The following is a 21,902-nucleotide window of genomic DNA, read 5'->3' as shown; positions in this document are numbered from 1 at the left end:
CTACTGGTGATCATGCATCATAGTATCTTCATTCTTGGCTTTCCACTGTTCGACACTCTGACGCTGTTTCGCAATTTTGGTCTCAAGCTCTTCGTCCTCTTCGACCATCCGTATGAAGTACTTAATAACCTCTTCGGCACAGGCTTGTTCGGCCAGTGACCTGCTGTCCTGCAGACCGGTCACGGGGCCGACGGCGCCGGCGCGTCGGAGGAATGGATCGGTCTTGAAGTAAGCCCCTGCAGTATATTCTCCGCGTGTGTCGATCAAGCGCCCGTCCTGTCTGTCAACTCGGATCACGGGGTATTCCAAACGGAGGAGATCGCAGACCTCTGTACGTAGAAGCATATAGTTAGCAGCTTGGCCAACAAGCACAAGAGCAAGCACATGGGACCTACTTTGCAATCTTTCAGTAGACGAAGCCAGATCATGTATCTGCCTCTGGATTGACAGGGCGTCACTGCCCACCTCTTTTCTTCTTTCTCGGCAGGTACTTCAATCGATGCTAACCTGGAGTGTTGAAGTGGCAACATGTTTGAGTTCCGAGGGACACTTTTGGGGCGCTTTCTGTTGCCATCAACCTCGTTAGGGAACCCAGCTGAGGGCTCATGTTCAACTGGTCGTTTCTTCTTCTGGAACTGCACGATACGTACACGTTTCGTCTTCTTGCGAGAGGCTTTTGCATGGTTGGAATTCCCCCAGATGTAGGTCCGTGCCTGGACAGGGTCTCTTGGAACCAAGGCGAGCAACCTAGCATCCATCCCCTCCAGAGTCAGCGTGCCCGAGAGGTTACTATTTGTTTCAGAGCCATCGATGTATAGATGCCGCAGAGCCAACAAGGCGCATGATCTTCGTGAGAGTTCATCTTCAGCATAGGTCCCAGTTCTGCCAGTGTAGGTCGTACGGTGGACCTGAACCTTGTGATAAACCTCGTTTCCGTGCATGATTCTAGTGTAGCGGGGCAATTCAAAGCCATTGTAGGTACATAGTTCTGCCGGGAAGCTGGTCAGATGGGCCTAAAACATGCGATGATAGAGTCTCTTGCCTTGGAGGAGATCAACCCAATCCCAATCGACCGACGATTCAATGTTGTCAAAATCATCAGGCAAAATCCAATCCGGAAAATCAAGTTGCAGCTTCTTCAGTGCAGCGCGACAGACATCGGATTTGGCCTCTTTTTGAGTATCATAAACGGTCGACTTGATGATAGTGTGCCCATACATGGTGAGCTTGACTCCCCAGCGACGACTTTTCGAGGCATTGAACTGAAAACGCGGAAGGAGCAGTGCTTGCGTCGTGAGAACACCAAAGCAGAAAAGAACCACATCATCTTCCAGGTAATCCAAGTCTACATCTGCGAAACGTGAAATCTTCGCGGGTGAATCCTTCATGTTCCACGCTTCGACGACAACAACCGTTGGCTTGCGCGCTTGGGGCTCTTCTTTGCTCCACATATTGGGGCTTGGTTCGCGTTTTAGATTCGCAGGGGCAAATGAAGCCACAATCTGGGGTTGTATGAGACGTGGCGTTGGGATTACATGAGATGTAGGTGGTGGAAGCGGGTTCGTCCCCTCTGCTGGAGTAGACGCCCGATCAATGAGTTTCCAATATGGCGATGGATCATAAGCCCAATGTGCGAACCCCGCAGGCGAGCTGGACTCATACTGTGAAAGTACATCTGTGAATGGAGTACTCAAAGTGGAGGATGCTGCTAAAGCCTCGTGCGGAAGGACGTGGTGTTTGTCCATGGTCAGCAACAATTTGAGATTTTATGACGGAGACGATGACAAGAGAGCGCTTGAGGCGAAGAAAGAAATTAGTAAGAGGGGAAAGTGAGTAGAGAAATCGAGAAGGCAGAGTAAGAAGAAATGTAAAGGGCAAGTGAAGGGGCACGCACACCTTCCGGGTTTGGGCTAGAGAGAGCTATTGGGGAAGAAACCGACCCATGTGAAAACTTGTTTCATTGAATTGACATCGCAATGCAATTTCTCAATTCTCATGCATGCTAAACATGTTAAATTTGCCTTCGACGACTGACAAACTCTTTCGATAGGGATAGATATATAGGTATGATCAATGAATGTCCAGTGTCCAGTGTCCAGTGTCCAGCGTCCAGCGACCCAGCAATCCAGCATCAGTCCCATGTACTGTACCTGCACGCCTATTGTTGGAAACAGAGCATGAATCACATGTAGAGTAACACAGAAGGTAGAGTTCAAGGTGAAACTATCATCCGACAGTGAAACATATGAAAGAGACTGCGCCTAGTAGTAATGTAACGATAAGACTAATCGATCTCTGCCACATCCACGGCCGTGCTGGCAATAAGCGGCGGTTTCGTCTCAAGGGAGCCATCAAGGTTCGCATGATGAACCAGGTGTCCACCCATAGGTAAGTCTTTAGTGGGAGACAGCAAGATGGGTACCTGTTTGGCTTCGCGAAGGTCCTCGCTTCCACCAGCAGAGCCAGATGATAGATCCGCCTTGGGCTCGGTTGGCGTACCCATAATTCCGCTGGTACGTACTGTAGGCCTCAGCGGTGTCTGGCGAGCCTTGCCACTGCCTTTCCCAGATGTCTCTACCGAAAATTCATTCTCTTTGTTCTCGTAAGATAGACCTTCCTTGCGACTCTTGACATGCGTGCTTGGACTGGCATGCACCTTGCCTGTTGCTGCAGCTTCAGCAGCCGGGTTTGTCTTCGTGCTTGAAGCCGACATTTCCCTGGTCTCGGGCACCGATGTCTCTCTCAGTTCGGATGCTCGTCCTGTGCTCTTCGAATAAGACGCAGATCGAGCTCTCGCTGCCGCCGAAAGCTTAGTCCCCATGGGCAGCGCAGTCGAAGGTGTGTTTGTGGGCGCATACGTGCCACAGTTGAGGGGTGCAGGACTCAGCGCTTCTAACAACTGAGTGTACGACTCCTCGTCGATAGGGGTAACAATACTAGGATGCTTGCTGTGTTCATAACTGATGCCCGTCATGCTTGAAATGGCGCGGCTACTACTGGAGTTGGACGTATAGTCTGGCATAGGAACATCTTCCCAGGACGCTCTAGCTCCTCGGTGGCGTGCAGCCGGGTCGAGCACGCAGGGGTCAATGAAGGGATCTGTTACGAATTGTTCTTGAGGCAGCCATCTGGACTCGCCTGGTTGGCCTTGCCATTGGGGTACCTGCCGCTGATAGTTGCGGTAAGTCCAAGAGCTGCACCCAGATTGGTTGCTGGTCTGGCTTCTAGTGGCCAAGATTTGTCGAGCCTCATGTCTTGAAGGTGAGTGCGCGTGGCTATCTTCAGGTTCTTTCATGTCGCTTATAGCACACCTAGAGTTGTACTTAAACAGCCGGGGCTCACGCGTCCACATAGAGGGATTCGGCCAGGCAATTTCGGAGAACTCAAGAATCTCTAGTTCTTGTCAGTGAGGCTTGTAAGCTCAAGTGATTCATAGCACAACTCACGGAGAGGAGCATGCTGGAAAGCAAATGCGATGACTTCTTTCACACGTTCGAAGGGGGGCGAGCGGTGAGGTCGCGAAAACCCTTCGGCAATTACTACCCTGATCCTGCCGTAGAGTTCACCAGCATCCCAATGCGGTTGCTTCAGGATTTCATGGTGAAACGTAGGGAAACGGAGACGGTCTTGGTTGCCGCTTTTATCGACATCTGGGCGAAACTAAGTCAGGAAGCTCACTCGAACAGCAGAGGATTGGAAGGGATTTCTGAAACGCACAGGAACTCAGGTCTAAGCCGGCAGAGTCATCTCAGTCAGCTCTGCTTGCATGTCACGTCCGACTCGAGGGCATCAAGACTTACCGAGAACATGAGGCCAAGAGGATCTCTGAGTAAACACGCTACCGCTACAATATATTAGCAAGCACGACTCCGAATGAAGGAGCCTGCAGGCGACTGAAGGTTGCTTACGACACGCAAAGCCCGTCGATGAAGACGCGGACTTCGAAGAGCAATGAATCATCTGGCTGAAGAAGACTTTCCATGAACCGGCTAGGCACAGGCCTATCCCAGCTATGAATGGACACTCGAAAAGGAGTATTTTGACGCAAGCTTGGGATGAACGTAGTCAAAACCGGCAACTGTCCCAGATTGCCTTGTGGTATAGAGCATGAGGCTGGGTTGATAAGGGCTGGGCTGTGCAGGTAGGGAGATTCTGCACGAGCGTTAGCAGAGAACGCACACATCCATCTGACCGTAAACTCCTTGAGCACTACTAACCTTTGTCGTTGGTGACAAAACATTGCGTCTTGAATTCTTGGAGAGGCACCTTGGAAGTTTCGGGGAAGATAAGCACATCCCAATTTTCGTAGCGCATATTGAAACTTCTTGTCGTGGGTATCTCTATTTGAGGAGAGGGGCGAAGGGCGAGGCGATGGATAAACTGAGCAAGGAAGAATCGACGGATAGTAAGATATGTCAAGTATAAAGACCCTCTCAAACGGTGATTTTATTGAGGAAGACCCAAGAGCAGGCCTGGGATTGAGATGGAGAGCAAGTATAAAACGAGATGACAGAGTGGAAATGCACAGACAGAAGGGGAGTAATTGAGAAAGAGACAGAGAAAGGGAAAGAGACAGAGCAAGGAAGGAAGGCGGGATAAGGAGGAGGAGGAGGAGGAGGAGGAGGAAAGGTCGGTGGATGGATACTAGTACCTAGATACCTAAGCTGGAGGTAGATGGGACGTCCATATGGACAATAGGCAATGGACAATGATGATAAGTAAGTAGGAGAAGCAGAAGGAGCAGGAGCAGGGAGCAGGACCAGCACCTGCCTTGATCGGACGCTTTCCTGCAATCTATGGGAGGCCAACTCAATCAATACCTAATCGGTAGTAGACAGGCATCTATATCGCGTTCAAGGTTCCAAGTTCCATATACTACATAGCGGAATGAGCTCAGCTCCCCGCGAGCCAATATATCGCCACTTCGATATGGCAGGTAAGAACAGTTATAATGGCAAGAACGACAACAGCAGCAGGAGGACAGGGTCAAAATCCTGTCAGGCTAAAGGGGAATCGTCCACACCGCAAAGAAACAAAAAATGAGAAATAAATAAATGAAAAACCATATTACAACAAAGCAAGTTCAGCGCCCTCAAGGCTAAGCCCCATCGGCTAGACCTCCTCAATGGGACCCCAAGGACAACTACAGATTAGATCAAGAAGCAGGCAAAGTGAGTAAAGCCCATCACTCCAAATACCAAGTCATGACGCTTTGCGAGTACAGTTAAGAGAGGGGACGACGACATAGATCAGAGGTATTCGTTTATGACACCGTCGCGAGAGAGAGAGAGAAAGCATTAAAGCATGTATCGAAAACGGTATGTTCCACAGGGAACAGAATTGAAGGGATAAATGGCGAAGACGCCGCAACGGGTGAATGTTATACAGGCCCACAAAACGACCAGAAAGCACAGCGCGACATCCTCAGAACGAGACACTTGATTGGATTGCTTCATGAAAGGGGAATCTCAGATGAACTTTTCGCAAAAAGCCTGCCCAGGGAGTATATGGGAACCAATGCGCAAATGAAACAAATCCGATTGCTGTCGTACACATAAGGACAAGACCTGTGGAGGCCCATAAGACATAATAATCAATGTAAGATAGGGGTTGAGAGGCATTGGAATAGAACGAAACGCATACAATAGACTGGATGAGAGGGGAATTGGAGGGGGAGGTAAGAAGTAGAAACATCAAGATAAAATAGGATAAGATATGATAGAAATAGAAACAGAGCTCAAATGCTGCTAAAGGAAAAATAAAGCGCTCGCATATGAAGTACGTAGCACAGGAGAAAATGCTCATCCAGAGCTATAGAGGGTAACTTTCGCAGAAATAATAGCAGACTGGTTATGACACACAAAAGAGACCCATCGTGAAATGACGCAAAACTCCTGCTGTTTCTTTCAAACTAAAGAGGAACGCTCTTTTACTAGACATTGGAGTCAATAAACCCAGGTCCGAGTGCTACCAGGGCCGCTCACTGGGGGGAACTGACCTTCATAGGAGCAAAGCCGCCGTACTGGTGTGCGGGGGGCATGCCCATCGAAGGGTACATGGGAGGCGGAGGGGGAGCAGGACGGTAGGGGCTGCCAGCAGGGCCAGAGTTGTTTTGGGAGCGACCCCAGCTCAAGCGAACACGGGAGTTACCAATGGGGTAACCCTGCATCTGGTTGATGGCCATCTCGGCGGCGTGACGCTGAACGAACTGGACAAAGCCGCAACCCTTTCCAGGGGGAATCTTGACGTAGGTAATCTCGCCGAAGCCCTGGAAGAAAGAGCGGAGCTCATCCTCAGTGACATAGCCAGACAGACCACCGACGAAAACAGTGGTGTTGTTAGGATCGGTGAACTGGTTCATGGGCTGGGGAGCGCCGTAGAAGCCCATAGGGGGAGCACCCATGGGAGGGTACATGCCCGGCCCGGCGGGCATACCCATGGCACCAGGAACAACGCCGGGTCCCTTGTTCTTGGGAGTAGCGGTGGAGATGCGCATGGGGCGGTTACCACAGTAAACACCCTGCATCTCGCTCAGGGCACGCTGCTGGTCGTTCTCGTCGGAGAAGCGAACGAAGCCATAACCACGGGACATGCCACTGATGGGATCGGTCATGATCTTAGCCGACTTGCAAGATGGGAAGCGGCTCTGGAAGAGAGAGACGAGCACGTATTCGTTGACCTCGGGGCCAAGGTCACCGACGAAGATAGAGTATTCGGGACCACGGTCATCACGGCTAGAGGCAAAGTTAACTTAGGCATGTTCATATCGTGTCGAAAGATTGAAGACCCTTACCTGCGATCAGCGAGACCACCACCGGTAGCCCAGTTAAGCTTGAACAGGCGGTTGGTGTTGGGCATGGGGGTGCCGTTAAGGGACAGAGCCTTGGCAGCAGCAGCGGGGGAGGCGAAATCGACGAAGCAGTATCCAGCGTTGCTCCTACTACCAACATTAGGATCGCCTTCAATCCAGAAGCATTTATGCATTACTCACCCAGAGAACTTGTCACGGATCATCTTAACATTGACCTGCTCACCCATCTGGAACCACAAGTTGCGAACGAAGTTCTCATCGATCCAGGGCTCAAGTTCGCCCATCCTAAAGGACGATTCGGTAAGTTTTTCATGACATACCCTTTGTGGAGTTTGAATCGACATACCAGAGGGTAGTCTTGCCCTCATTAGCCTGCTGGGGGACAGGAGCGGCATTGGGCTCACCGGGAGCAGGTCCCTGGAAAGCAGCAGTGCTAGGATCAGCCTGGCCGGTCATGGTGGTGTCCGCGGTAGCAGGAGCACCGGGAGCGGCGGCAGCAGCATCAGCAGCAGGGTGCTGGTTTTGGAAAGATTCAAAGTTCTGGAAAGACATATTGACGTAAAGTTCGACTTTCGTAACGATAATTGCGGCAACGGTATCTGCGCGGTGACAAGCTAATGTTAGTAAGCTGGGACCCCAATTCTCAAGCTCAAACAGTAGCACTGTCCGAGCGACTGCGAGATGAAGACATAGATCATCGTACCTTAAAGTGCAGGCGGAAGGAGAATGAACTCGAGCGAAATCAACTTTTCTATACCGAAAATGGCCCGTGCGACAAGGGGTTCGTTCAAGTCGTCAAGGAGTAAGACGTAGGATCGTTCAGGTTCGGAAAATGATTAAGACAAATCACTTCCTGAGAATATAAGGAGCTTTGATTAGTGATGTGAAATGGACAATTGGCCAGAGCGACAGAATTTTCACAGCAGCTCGGGGAATGATGAAAGGAGCAGTGTATCAACCAGGGAATACAAATCAAAAGGCAACAAAGACGATGCAAAAAGCAGAATAATGCAATTCAAAAGCGGAACATGGACAAGCCAGGAGCAAGTGAAATCAATAGAAAACGAGACGAAGGGACTGAGAGGGTCTTTGTTGAGGGCGAATCGATGGGGAGTTTTTTTGGCTTCGAGCGGACCAAGCGAGAAAAGATGGAAGAGGATAGGTAACAGGAAGGGATCAGCCCGACAGGGAATTCGCTCCCTTCCTGCGCCAAGACTCAGGTTCCTCCGGGTGATGGCAGCGGAATAGCCGGAAATGTGAGATTTAGGGCGTTAATAGACAAGCACCGGAATGGCAAGTATGCTCAGGGTCATTGTGTGCAAATCGCTGGAGCTTTCAGCCCGTTCATAGCCGCATTCGTCGATGACATATCCCGAAATTCTGGTCCATCCGCGCCCGGTTGCGACCGTGTCAATTCGCCCATCCAATCCCCCCTTCACTGCGCTACTCAGAAACAGGAGAGAATCGAACCAAGCCGGTCAATGGCGACAATGGAGAAGTAGCGATCTTCAGCGTAGACAGAGTCATTCGAGCGACCGTTCAAGTCCGTCGGCCGAGCGACCGTAGCGATGAGAAGCCGCGGGCGCGTGGTGCATCATCGGGAAGTCAACTCGGCAAAGGTTCTGCCTCCATATTTGTGCCCCAGATGTCCGCGAGCAGGCTGCTGATTGATCGACAACCATGTTGAAGGCGCTTGATGTGATGTTGATCGTAGAGGGACATTTGATAACCGGTATGGCCGAATTGTTCCCGCGCAAGCACCATCGATGGGCAGAAAATGAAAACGTGATGACTCAAGCCAAGAGAGGATAGAACAGGCAAAAAAACATAAGAGCAAAAAAAAAAACAAAAACGAAAGAAGAGTTTAATATCATAAGATATACTCTACTTACCAGGCAATGTCAAAAATCGCAACGTATGTATTGGCTTAGAGACGAGAGATGCGTTGCTTTGGCGTGGCGCGAATATGCGTGAAGACAGGGACGTCACAGAGAAACCAGGAACTGGACAAGCGAGATAACTCCGGCGAGGTGGAGAGATAATAGGAAGCAAATCCAAAGAGAAATAGTTAAGAGAGGGAAAAGACACAGAACTATCCGCGAAACCGACTCCGTGTTTTCCGAAAAGCACACAAGGGAAGGGTGGAAGAACTCAAGAAGAGAACAGGGAGGACAAAAATGGGGTGGAGGGAGGGGAGGTGAGAAGAGAGGAAAGAGGAAAGAGGAAAGAGGAACGAGGAACGAAGAAAGAAGAGGGGTAGGAAGAAAAGATATTTCTTCAGAGGATCCGATGGAGGGGAGAGAAAGGAAAAGAAAGGGAAAGGAAACGAGGAAGAATGGGCAAGAGGCTACTACTTTGCTAGGGCAGACCAAGGACGGGAGAAGCAGAGAAACTCGTTAGACGAACAAACGAACTAATTAATTCTTTGGGGAAAATCAAACCTGGGTCCAAGAAAAGGGAAAAAAAATTCAAATAAAAATCAAAGTACTCCGTAGTAATAATAATAATATAATAATACCAATAAAAAAATTCCAATTCAATGGATCCTAAATAGGACAAACGGCTAGAAGTTAAGAATGAATAATCATAGGTGCTGACTGCTTGAGGGCAAGGCGTACTCAACTCCAGGCTCTTATGTCATCAATTGCAGCAGCAGCAGCAGCAGTGCTGTTGTTGCAAGCAAACTACTCAGTGGGTAACAAGCAACAAGCAACAAGCACCAGCAGCCGCAGAAGGGAAGAAGTGAGGAGGGGCGCAGCAGTCTACAGTTCTGTCTGTACCTGCCAGCTGGGTGGGACGAAAGTTTGCCGACTACTACTGGAATAGTAGTCGTGTTTCTACCAAAATTTTCTCCTCCATTTTGCTCTTCTTTGTTGGGTAGACAATCCTGGTTGAACCAACCCTATGACCGGCTCAGCAGCTGTGAGTGTGCATTGGGTGGGTGTAGATCTGGATTTCGACGTGCAGGTGGGATCGTGTGGCCTTACCGCAACCCAGGAGGATCTAGTGATAAGTCGTCTAGTATTGTAGGTACTGTACACCTAACTTACATACATCGGTACTCCGTACACAAGTCTCCGTAGTACAGTATTAACTTAGGTATCTTTATGCAATGACTGTTTCTTGTATGCCGGGTGTACAACCTTACAGGATGTATGATTTAGCTTGTTCCACCTCCAATCGTGCTTAGTTTGAGGCTCATCAATTTGCACAGTACAATACATGAGCACTATCGTGGATGTAATTTACCCTGCAGTCTTTCTGAGTATTCGAGAACTGGAGCTTTCCTCATATCGAATTGTCCCTCGCTATGATCATTTCCATAGCAGCTTCTCAATCGAAGAAATTAAAGCATCCTCCGTTTTGTCATGATGAATCCAGGCTGTCTGTGTGGGCCCTCGACTAGTGAGATCAAGGCTCTTGGAAAGACCATACGTACCTGGACTATACATACGGGTATTGAGAGGTGGTGGTGGATACCTACGTCGACCATCGGACCCAGCCCAACCGAATCGCCCTCGAACCAGATGACTGCTGCATCCTGCAGGCTTGCAACTTGACATGATTCTTATTTCTATCGCACGCGACCCTATTGTCCCCCGTTCTCATGTCCCCCAGGTGGTAGGGAGAGTGTGCTGGATGATACAATCGCTTTCCTGTATATCATTGACAACTCAGGGCGGTCCATGGTCGCTAAGTGAAGTAGGAAACGAAATAACGATAGCTTGAAGGTGCCAATACCTGTTTTCTTGAGAGGATCCCCGATTGTGTAGAATCACCAGCAGTAGATGAGCAGGTCGAGTATTTAATGACGATTGGCACCTCTCACAGATAATGGTGGTGTTGCATCACGGACTTAGTCCTCCTCGAGCATCTGCTCACGATGTGTATGTAGCATGATCCTGGCGCAAGGAGAGAGAGAGAGAGAGAAGAGGTGGGGAGCAGACGGTGGCTGGGTCCGATTTCCTTGATATGTGCATACTCATACGTACTGTACAAGACCTGGAGGACTTGGATAAGGAGTCAAGGGGCAGGCAAGCAGATAACTGATTGCACTTGCATAGTAATTCTTCTGGCAAGATATCAGAACAAGAGAGAGAGTACGGAGTACCAGAAGACATTACATGTAATGAGGGCAAATGGCCGAGCAAAGCTGTATGGAAATCTGCAAGGACCTGACTTGAATGATGCATACTCGGTGGATAACCCACCCAAGCTGAGACTGCCCGAGGTCTTTTCCTTCCTCCTTTCGTTTTGCTTGATTTATTTGGGATTTTTTTCTTTTTGGGATTTTTTTTTTCGGCAACGCGCTATGACTCGCCCGGTCCCATTCGCGTCCCATGGGCCCTTATCGTCATGGGTTTTATTTCATTCTCCGCTTGGCCTGGCGGATGCCTGAGGTACTCTGTCATTCGTAGATCGGTTTCCGCTTGCAGCCTAAATCCCACCATTTGTTCCTTGGGATCAGCCCTGAAGCTGTGCCCTAGACTAGTTCTTACTTGTCCACACCCCGGGAGCCGGAAGGCTGGATGAAGCCGACGGGGCTGGAAAAGATGCCCACTAATCATTGAAATAACTTACCTACACATATACAAAGGGAAACAGATGAACACATGGTATGGCTATCGTGATCATGTTGAAACAAAAGAAGAACAGAAGAGACAAAAGTGGAAGCGAAAGCGCCCGGACTGCCCGGTGGGAGGGTGCAAATGAAAGGGCGAAAAAAATCCTCGCCCCCACCAGTGCGGCCCCAGTCCATGGATTCGAGAGCTGCTAATGCTCAATCCAGATGACGAAAACTTTCAGAGAGGGTTAGTCACCACTGAAGCACATTCGAGAAGTACAAAAACCATGTGGTTGTGGATGGTTCCTGCGGCCTAACACGGGGGCGCTGGCTAGTAGACTAGACTCTGGAGTCTAGCACGCTGCCCACCGAGATACAAATAGTCTTGTCGAGATCCCAGTTGAGGGGATTAGCTACTCAGGCCAGTGCCTTACTGAATGAGCACGTCTGATTAGGTTTAAACTTAATGTTTGGTGGTAGGGTACATGTAATACAAACATTATCACTTGAAGAGGTATTGATATGAGTACTTAACTAACTAACAATAATTAGTGCAGAATCTGACTAAGTACCGCTGGAAAGACACAGGTCAGTCGAGGCCGTCAGTTGGTCCATGCAGCAGGATCGGGATATTCGATGATAAATGATACATACAAAGGATTAATCTAAATTGTACGGAGTACTTGAGCCACACGTGTGGTTACAGAAAATGGCTCTGGTAGCTTCGAAGAGACCAGTATAGCTAGACATGATAACAATCAATAGTATGTACTCTGCTGAGCATATACTCATATGTACAACCTGGAGTACATTCTCGTACTTGTTCACTACTCCAACTAGAATAATACTAAGCCAGTAATTACCGTAGTCAAAATGAGGCAGACTCCACACCATTCAGTGCCCGGACCGTGGAAACTGCCTCCATGAGGCTCTCATTGGCCACTGCTGTATGTAATCAATCTAGTTCTAAGCCTGAAGCCTAGGAGTCCACGGCATACCTAGTAGAGTAGACTGCCTAGTAAGTTACCTAAACTTACCGTAACCTGCCCTTGCACTGCGCCTAACACCCATCCAACACGAAGTGTCTCAAGATATCTAACTATCTGAGTATTTAGCTTCCGTGTGTTTCATCCACAAAAAGTATGTATACTCGTACCTCTTTTGACATCTAAAACAAGACCGTAGCATGCGAATTGACTCTCCCTGTTTCGATTTACCGACGAACGGTGAGTATTCCTTTTCCTATCGGAATGCAGACGCGGACGCGACGCGATCACTCTTATCACAGAGTGCGAGTTTCCTCTGGCACATCGGAGTACAACTTGCCCATGATCTAACGTTATCCTCCTCTCTATCTCCCTCCCATCCACACACTCTGGCATGAGCAAGGGTGCATCGTACTATGTTACTCTGCACAGTACAGTACTGTACTACATACATACAGGCCATGCACCCAACGCTCATCATAATAAGTACTTATCATTATACATAGTACTCGGTAATCAACGAGGAAGCGCAAGGCTGCTCTTATTGGTACGCTCACGCCCCTCATTCATATTGACCCGATCGAGGATTTGCCATGCGAGGATTGCAGCACAACTAAGCCCGAATCGAGTGGTGCGACTGTGCTCCGGTCCAAGCTGTGCGTGCTTCCCTCTGGAGGGGGGGGAGGGTTACACGATCATGCCTGGGTCAGCACTCGGTCCCTTGCAGATAACTTCCCTCCCTGGAGAGTTCAAAGTCAACCCAACCACTCCCATTACCCCGTCGGGAGATACTCGGATTTACTGACTACACCAATGCTCCAGGCTATGAGTAGACCAGATCTATCTAGTATAAAATATAGTGTTTCAAGTTGGACTGGACTTACTGCTATGCTTTCCGTAGCCGGATTTCCATTCACCAGACAGTGAGTGATCTTGAGAAAAGAAAATCGTTTCATTGTCTCGCAGCACGAACTCCTCTGTCCTCAATTCTCCATTGTAGTTCTCTGGAATGGGAATTGCAGGAACCATGGGTTGAAACCGATCTAAGAGGATTTCGTAATTCTCAATGCCAGTAGTTCAAGCAGTACCAGGGACCGGCAGGTCATGATCAGTAGACTACTAGGGTGCTGCTGATATGCAGCGCAGTCGGAACCCCCGACAGCCGACAAGGACAATCTATACGTGTCGTGTCAGGGTTAGAAAATCTGGGACGTGTTCGACACGACACGACAGGACACGTTCAGCAGATTCTAGCTCCAAGCTATTATCTGAGGCTTACCAGGCATGCGCCAAGGCCAAGTCTTCCTATTGTGCTGCTGCATTGAAGCAGCACAATCCAGACATAGCTAGCTGTTCACATCCCAATATCCGTCTGGTCAATCAAGTCAATCCGGGTATCATTCAAAGTAGAAACACTAACGAGTAGATAAATGTCTTGAGGACCCTATGAAAAGCATCAAGTTCCAATCAATCTGCCTCCGCATCCAACAACCCATCGCATTGGCCGGCTTTCTCCCCAGCAGCCATATCAGTATCGCAGAACTCCCCAGGATCGGCCTGCCCCAACTCATCCCCAAGCAATTGGATCGTCTTCTCATACACCTTGGCCGTTTCCATCTCCCACCTACCGGGGATCGGATACCCATCCATCCCCAACGCATCATCCATCAACTCATCCTCGTCATCGTTCTCACTACTATCCCCAAACCCATTCCTCTCACCACCACCACCACCACCACCACCATCATCATCATCATCATCATCATCATCGGCAAGATCCTCCTGCTCCCTCGCCTCCACAACCACAACCCGACAGGTCTCCGCAATACTCTTGATACGCACCTTCTCCGTCATCGAGACTACGTTCGTCCGTGCCTCAAACCCCGGCAACGGCGCCCCGGAGTCCACATCCTCCCCCAACAGGAGCGATGCAAAGACGGAGTCCAGCTTCCGCAGCAACCGGAACGTCGCCTTCGCCGAGAATGGATAATCCGGTAGATAAGAGTTGACCTGGACGGCCAACGAGATCAGGTAGGGTATCTGTAATGAAGCTGCCAAATAGAAAAGCACCAACACATGTCCATCAGCCAGCCAATATGAGACAACGACGTCTTTTCATTCACTGTTGTTTGCAACCCAGAAGAAAAAGAAAGAGAGCGGAAGGGGAAAACATACGAGTCCCACTGACCCACAAAACATCCACCAAACTCTCAAAGTCTTTCGCTACTTCCTTAAAGCTCTCGTAGCCCCTTTCCGACTCAGCCACCGGTGCTATGCGCTGGCTGTTGCTGCCATTGCTGTTGCTGTTGCTGCTGTTGTTGCTATCACCAATCAGAGCCGCGCTGAACTTCTTAGCATGCCGGCGGTTGATGGACAGAAGCTTCTTGTCGATATACTCGAGGACCGTGGCTTCTTTTGCGGAACCCGGCCGCAAAGGGTGGGCTCGTGGTTTGGGGAGAAGCGATGGGGTTGCGGAGGATGTGGTGGGTGTCGAAGATGGAAGATGTGCTGATGGTGGGATGAAGCCTCCCCCTCCTCCCCCTCCTCCCCCTCCTCCCATGTCGCCGGCGTCTTGTCCACGGGGCATGGTCGCTGGTGATAGTGCAGCCATGTAGACAATTCTTTTATTGTTAGGTTCTTTGATTAAACTTAAGGAGGTGTCCTGGCTTCTTGCCGCGAGCTACTCGTACGAAGCAGAGAAGATCAGAAGTGGATGGTGGTTGTACTCCGTACCGCCGAGCTATCTGCTAACTATCTTGCGTGACGTCGAACTACTCAATGCGGTATAGCGGGTTCTCGGTGGCTTGAACCCTGCGGCGACGTCTCAAGAACAAAGGAATTTTATCGAAGGGATTCAATGGGAGGCGATCCGCATTCACGAGGTGATGGTCGCACTTAAGCTATTAAGTAGTTTGTTAAGTACTAACTACTACGGAGTAATGGTAGCGGCTGTGGAGGTGGTGCCACCTACGGTAGCTTGACAGATAACGTTAGCTCTTTCAAGGCTCGGTTCTATTTGTCTTCTAAGTAGTTTGCTACTTAAAACAGCATATCTCAAAAGTACCCAGTGTTTCCTGGTGTGACTGCTTCCTGTCCTAAACCTATTGCCTGTTCAGAAAATATCCCCTTGATTCTGCAGGAAACAACATTGACGCCTCTGACCATGCAAGTCCATAAATTGGAGACTTTTGGCAAGGCAGTTGGCGGTTAGAATGGGTCTCGAGATTCCAACCATCGAAAGTCTACAGAATTCGCGACATAAGCCTGTTCGTATGGAAAAGTATAGATTGATCCAAGCGATCGCCGGTGCTGGTCCGACTTTCGTTACGTCTCTGTACCCCAGAAGTCAATTAGCACATGTTCCAGAAAAGACCCATGAATCTCCACAACGTCTAGTCCCATACTCTGGCTTCAGGAAGGTGAGAAGATTGAGTAATGCTGGTTTCTGAAGGCATGGCAGGACATCGAGCCGCTAGCTGAGTCTTGCTACTCTGGCCCCAGCGGATTCATCATATGCATACAAAGTACGGGAAAACAAATAGGTTAGGTGTTGGGGCGTAAAACACAAACGTAGCACTCACATCGCTGGAGATATTTACCTCTGCCTCAAAACACAGTATTCTATCGACCTGAAAGACTCGACTTTTGGCATGATCCCTTCCCTAACGCCGCGCTAAACCAAGACGATGTGTGGAATAATTTATTTGTAGAAAATCCCGGCCGAGAGACAAAATCACTCGGGCTGCAGAGAAGGCACATGGAAATGCGTTCGTTAGCTTCTTGAAATCAAACGAGGGCCCCAGAAGAGCAAACGCAAACCAAACTCACCGCGAATTTCCCCTTTCTCCTCTTCAGATCCGCCAGCTTCTTCTTATCTTCATCGAACTTCCGCAACAGCTCATGTTGCCTCTCCTTCCGCTTCTCTCGGGACTGGAAGCGGTAGAAGTCATCCAGGCCCTCCTGCTTCTTCTTCTGCTTCTCGATCAACTCCCGCGCCTCATCCTCGTGGGTCGCGTCCGCCAGCTTGGGTCCACTCGTGACCGTCACGAAGCCATCCTCGTCCGGCTCCTGGGCCTTGCGCGCCGCCTCGCGCTTCCGGCTCTCGGCCACCTGCTCGAACACCGTCATGAAATCATTGACCGTGCGGAGCAGTTCTCCGCGGCTGGGGTACCGAGCCTGTGAGTGGAAGAGATACCGCTCCAGCCCGAGAGCCGGCACACGGTCCTCGTCAAGCCCTTCCCCCCAAACAATTTTCTTGCTGCCACTGACCGCCTTGCGCGCGGCCTTCCGAGCAGCCTTCAGACTGGCCTCCATGCTGGGCTGGTCCACAAAAACCACGACGGCGTGCGCTCCGCTCTTCTGGAGCGGCCGGTCCCAGACCGCGGGGAGTGCGATTTCCTCCAGCTGAGACTCCAGCTCATCGGCGGTGACGCGCTTCCGTTTCTTGGCCTTGCTGCCGCCCCCGCCGACATTTGCCTGCGGAAGCGCGGCCTGATTCTTCTTCGTGGGGACGGATTCGAAGTGGACGCGCTCAACTCGGCCGGCCGCGAGCTGGGTACCGAAGAGGTGGCGCAAGTGAGTCTCGGTCGTGTCAATGGGCACATTGACGATAAACATCGAGCGAGGGGTATCTTCGTCCGGAATGCGAGGCTCGTGGGCTCGGAGATACATGTAATGCGTCGCAGCCTTTGCAGAGGAGGTCTTGGGGAACTGCAGGGGCAGCACGGCGTAACCCGCCACCTCAAGGTCTTTCTTCATCGTAGCAATCCGAGATCCTAACTTGAAACAAAAACCACACGACTGTTTGATGCAAAATATGCGAGCAGAAGCAGGAGATTGGGATGGCTGCGCAGCCAAAGAAGGCGAATTTCAATCGGGGTAACTTTTTTTTCTCGATTTGGGCGGGGAGAATATTTTGCACCGGCAGTTTGGAAGGCGGAGAGAGGGTAAGGGTAAGTTACCCCGACAAGCAGAAACGTCCGAAAGGAAGAGAGCTCAGGTCAATTGACAACTAAACACGAAATACGCACATATTCGTACAGTACATGTAAATATCATCTCGAAGGAAATGAAACTTGCCATGATGCAGAATTACAGCCATCGATAGTGATCAATCGCGATACATCCGACATAACGCACCCTGTCATGTTATGTCCTGAGGATATACATATCTCATCCACTACACCTTGTCTGGATCATTGATTCCGCCGTTGGTAATCAGATAAGTTGCCTCTCGCTCAGGACAATCTGAAAAGAATTAGACAGAGTTCATGTTCGATGAGAGTAACTTAGCAAACCCGGCGAATCTTGGATCTTGGCCACTCGCTCCTCGCCACGCCCCTTTCGAAGTAGCACTCGGGTTGTAGATGCATGCGCAAGGACATGCCCACCAACCGGCTTACGGCCATCGGCCCCGGCAAAAAGAGCGCTGGCGCCAGGGTCACTTTGAACCTGATTTGTCTGCGCCTCGATGAGAATGGGTCCGTACATATAGTAAAGGGTTAGAAGAACGACAACAAACCATCAGGACGCAGACGTTGAACTCTGCACATTCAGATATAGTTAGTCTTGCGACGTATCTCATGTAAGGGTTGCATATATGTAGCACTATACCTTCAGCCATGTGGGCAAGTCTCATCAGGAATTGATTTAATTTCTGCTGACGCTCTGCAAGTTCCCCACGTCCACAGTAGTCGACGCGGAAGCAGTTCATGATGCTGTCAATTATCAGCAGCCGATACTCCCCGGAGGCAAACTCGCGACTCAGGGTATTCAATAGCTCTAGCTGATGCTCGCTGTTAAGGGCTCGAGCGTAAGCGATGTTCTCCTGCGTGGAGTCTGGGTCAACCCCAAAGCGTTCGGCGATCTGAGCAATGCGCTCGGGTCTGAAAGTGCCTTCTGTATCGATATACGCCACTTTGCCATCGGCCCCGCCCATTTCCTTTGGGAGCTGGGCAATCACGGACATGGTATGCGAGAGTTGGGTCTTGCCGCAGCGGAACTCACCATACACCTCGCTGATGCTCATGCTTTGAAAGCCTCTGCGAGGACCATGATGATTAGGATACTTCACTGGTGCATGTTGTAAGGTAACAGAACCTCACCCTCCTAAGATGGAGTCGAACTGTTTGCTCCCTGTTGAGATGCGTACAACTTTTTTGCGCTGGTGGCTCAGCTCCATCGCTGTCATGAAACCAGAGGCCGAGGGCTGATTCCGGGCTATGAGACTCACTCCTCGGAGGACATATCGGGGAACTCAAGCACCCACCAGGCATTTCTGAATAGCATCCTTGATCTTCTCGACCTTGACTTCACTGAAGCCGCGAATCTTTAGCAATGTTCTCCGCGTGGCGCTATGAACGGACTGCAGAGAAAGTCAACAGGTGAGCAGGTGGTCAAAAGAAGGAGCGGTTGGACACGATGGCATACTGTAACTGTGAAGTAACCATTCGCCTTGAGCTTGTTGATATCTGCAACTCCAATCCCTATTTGCTAATGAGCTAATTGAAGTAGGGAAAGAATGAGGAAAGCAGTCAAAGAGATGCCGAAGGAATACCGTGAGATTGGATTGAATCAATATCGACGATGAAGGCCTGTCATGGAAGAAAAGTAGTTCAGCTTTTGGCAGACAGGGTTTCCAAAAGATCAAGCGAAATGAGAGTATGAGCAGGGGATCTACATCGTTATCGAACTCGTCACTTGTGTCAGAGCCTGGCATGATTCTTGTCTAGACTATATGCCGACGATGAATAGAGATTATGGTGTCAGATCGTAGAAGGGGTTGTCGAAACCATGGAGTGGGTGGGAGGTAACAACAGTACTATATGTACATTGTAGTATCCAGCAGGCGCAGCAGCACAGAACTGGTACTGATCGAGCACCCACCACACAACGCAAACCAAACCCAAAATCAGAGTACGCCTATGAGAAAATTACTTTCAGTGGTGTTTCTTCGTTTTTGTATTTTTGTTTCGCTTCCCAATCGACGTATATGAGTAGGAAAAGATGAGTAGGTTACCACAGCGCCAGGCAAGTCTTTTCACCACTCACACATCTTCAGCAAATACACACCCATACACAATAATTCCAGCCACCCCTTCTTATAGCCTGTTCCTATGCGGTCCACCATTTGTCTGTTCTGCGCTCGATCAACCCGTCGCCTCGCCTGGCCTCGTCTCCTTCTTTTCTTGCCGCACCTGATTTGTGTAAATGAGAAAGATACCCGAGGTGATCAATAGACGCCACCCATAAGTCCCTGAGCAGTGTTTAGGACCCAAGCAGTAAGGAAAACCAAGACTTCGTGAAACTTTTGTTGTTCGTCGTATACATAACGGAGATTGAAATCAGTCGGTACCAAGAGTTGTAATGGTGGGAGGCCGCAATATGTGCAAAGGAAGAAACGTGGAATAAAATCGAGACCAATGTCGGCTAGCCCTAATACAAAAAGAAAGAATGGGAATGGCTCCCAATGACTGGGAATGAACAATCGTGGAGGTTTATTGAGGCAAGGCAACAGCGGCGGGAGCTGGAGGCGCAACAGCGGCGACCTCCTGGCTGGCCTCACCACCGGCGGCAGGGACAGGCGCGGCAGGGGCAGCAGTAGTCGCATTGATAGGCTTCGGGACATCACCGTTGGGGCAATCGCGAGAGATGTGGCCGGCCTGGGAGCAATTGTAGCAAACCTTGCCGGCAGAGCTCAAGGGGCCACCGTTGGGAGCAGTGCAGTCGCGAGAAATGTGGCCCTGAAAACCGTTAGTCAGGATGATTGGGAGGGATAGGAGGTTGGCGATTGGAAGCCATACCAGCTTGCCGCAGGCGTAGCACTTCATGGCCTGAGCCTGGCAATCACGAGCAAAGTGGTTGGGGCCACCGCACTTGTAGCAGGTGGCAGGACGAGAATATCCGCCACGGAAGCCGGGGTTGAAGGCACCCCGGGGGCCAGCAGGGGCCCGAGGAGCACCCGTAGCAGGAATGGGACATTTGCGCTAGGAAATGATCAATGATTTTACTTTTAAAACGATTGTGTTCGGGTGGACCGTCGACATACAGCGAGATGGCCGGCCTGGCCGCAGTTGTAGCAGCGGCCGGTGGCACCGTTAATGCGAAGCGAAGGGCAATCAGCCTGAACGTGGCCTACCCCCTGGCAGTTGTAGCACTGCTTGGCTAAAAGACCGTATATCAGAATCCTCATCGTAAAGAACGAGATATCTTGAGGCACTCTTACTCTCCGTGGTACGGGGAAGCGGGCAGCTGCTGGACTCATGTCCTGTTGGCGGGTTAGATATGTTCTGGGTGCGTATGTGACATGCATCGCAAGAGACGTACCGGGCTGCTTGCCTGTGATATGAGAGGGTGATTAGCGATTGAATACAGCGGCTTAAATTAGGTCATTAGATTCCACCCACAGTTGTAGCAGAGACGCTCAGACGAAGAGCAGACCTCTACACCAGTCAATTAGCGATTTTTGGCCTGGGCTACAAGCAGTTTTTTGAACCATCAACTAACCAGCAAAGTGGCCAAGGTTGCCACACTTGTAGCAGGCTCGGCGATACAACAACATTGCTGAAGAATGGAACGAGCCTATGTGTGATTATAGTCATCGCCGTCAGCGGTTCCGAATTCAATAAAGTGTGCTTGCAGTATTTGTTGAGCTGGGCGCCGGTGGTTGCATTGGAAAGATTTGGGGCCATGCAACTTTCCCCCCCCCCCGAGGACTTGGGCAACAACAGTGGAAGTTATCAGAGCTCCGCCACATTGCTGCATATGACTCGCATGCAATTGTTCCTCTCAAGCGCATCGTGGAGAATTGAATGTAGGCAGATCGTGGACGGGAGCAAAAATCGGGGACAGCGGCGAAAGAAACTTGCAAGAATCGTCGCGCAATGCGGCCATCGGGAATGCAGCACGATGAGGGAGACGAAAGAGAACACTCACTCTTTCCTAGATTATGAGCAAAAGAAGACCAGTGAGACACCCTTCCAATCTTTGGCAGAAGGCCTGATAGAGTCGTTAGCTCGAGAAGCTTGGAGAAATCTACACTTTTGACGGCCTGCTCCTTGACAGAGTGGGCTGACATAAGACCAAGCAGGTGAAAAATTGTAACGGAACGGAAAATTGGAACAGTAACACTAACCGAGCATGAGATGCGCTGAATGAGATGATAGACTAGGAGACTAGGAAGAGATATGATGAAAAATCCTGTTGAATTCTAGTAATCTAGGTTAACAATATACAAGCTTGAACAGCAGAGATATGAGTACAAGGTAGAAAATTGACGGAATTCCAGAGTACCATTCAAAAGTCTGAGCGATTGAGTTAAGTAAGCAAAGAAACAGAACGAGACCGATTTTGTGATGTATGGTTACAAAGTTGTTACGAACAGTAATTTATATATCAGAAGACTATAGGTTCCAGTGCCAGTCCCAGATCCAAGTTAGCTCCCGGGCTTTTCCGTAAGTTATCAGTGCAAGGTTTTGGCCGAAAGGTTGGATCCTCCCCGGATTAGCACCGGTGGAAGGGCCGAAGGGGGCAATGCCAGGTG

At 50.0% G+C, this 21,902-nt stretch overlaps 6 protein-coding genes across 6 annotated transcripts; all 6 read right to left on the bottom strand.

Annotated features, from left to right (window-relative positions):
• On the bottom strand, positions 1–1,850 carry BO95DRAFT_508139 (uncharacterized protein; the record flags this gene model as incomplete). The annotated part of the gene is made up of 3 exons (XM_025591280.1): positions 1,059–1,850; positions 396–1,013; positions 1–327 (listed from the first exon to the last, which is right to left on the bottom strand). The coding sequence occupies exons 1-3, from the start codon at positions 1,743–1,745 to the stop codon at positions 1–3; spliced, it is 1,632 nt and encodes a 543-aa protein (XP_025446002.1). The 5' UTR covers positions 1,746–1,850.
• Positions 1,851–3,904: 2,054 nt separating this feature from the next.
• On the bottom strand, positions 3,905–7,363 carry BO95DRAFT_450306 (RNA-binding protein; the record flags this gene model as incomplete). The annotated part of the gene is made up of 5 exons (XM_025588005.1): positions 3,905–4,152; positions 5,995–6,734; positions 6,794–6,937; positions 6,992–7,096; positions 7,158–7,363. The coding sequence occupies 5 exons, from the start codon at positions 7,361–7,363 to the stop codon at positions 3,905–3,907; spliced, it is 1,443 nt and encodes a 480-aa protein (XP_025446001.1).
• Positions 7,364–13,274: 5,911 nt separating this feature from the next.
• On the bottom strand, positions 13,275–15,272 carry BO95DRAFT_471040 (general transcription factor IIH subunit TFB6 family; the record flags this gene model as incomplete). The annotated part of the gene is made up of 4 exons (XM_025589561.1): positions 14,690–15,272; positions 14,537–14,632; positions 13,854–14,412; positions 13,275–13,293 (listed from the first exon to the last, which is right to left on the bottom strand). Exons 1-4 carry the CDS (start codon positions 14,970–14,972, stop codon positions 13,275–13,277), a joined length of 957 nt encoding a protein of 318 aa, XP_025446000.1. The 5' UTR covers positions 14,973–15,272.
• An 822-nt stretch (positions 15,273–16,094) lies between these two features.
• On the bottom strand, positions 16,095–17,119 carry BO95DRAFT_460174 (putative ribosomal small subunit assembly protein; the record flags this gene model as incomplete). The annotated part of the gene is made up of 2 exons (XM_025588709.1): positions 16,095–16,103; positions 16,190–17,119. 2 exons carry the CDS (start codon positions 17,117–17,119, stop codon positions 16,095–16,097), a joined length of 939 nt encoding a protein of 312 aa, XP_025445999.1.
• Positions 17,120–19,857: 2,738 nt separating this feature from the next.
• gisB (putative zinc knuckle nucleic acid binding protein) lies at positions 19,858–20,921 on the bottom strand (the record flags this gene model as incomplete). The annotated part of the gene is made up of 5 exons (XM_025588004.1): positions 19,858–20,346; positions 20,409–20,524; positions 20,586–20,614; positions 20,763–20,802; positions 20,867–20,921. 5 exons carry the CDS (start codon positions 20,919–20,921, stop codon positions 19,858–19,860), a joined length of 729 nt encoding a protein of 242 aa, XP_025445998.1.
• On the bottom strand, positions 20,827–21,559 carry BO95DRAFT_286058 (uncharacterized protein). The gene has a single exon (XM_025581687.1). The coding sequence runs from the start codon at positions 21,435–21,437 to the stop codon at positions 20,982–20,984; it is 456 nt and encodes a 151-aa protein (XP_025445997.1). The 5' UTR covers positions 21,438–21,559; the 3' UTR covers positions 20,827–20,981.
• Positions 21,560–21,902: the final 343 nt, after the last annotated feature.

This window comes from Aspergillus brunneoviolaceus, assembly GCF_003184695.1.
Source record: "Aspergillus brunneoviolaceus CBS 621.78 unplaced genomic scaffold BO95scaffold_9, whole genome shotgun sequence".
NCBI classification, from domain to species: domain Eukaryota; kingdom Fungi; phylum Ascomycota; class Eurotiomycetes; order Eurotiales; family Aspergillaceae; genus Aspergillus; species Aspergillus brunneoviolaceus.
This window is presented reverse-complemented; position numbering and strand designations above follow the sequence as displayed.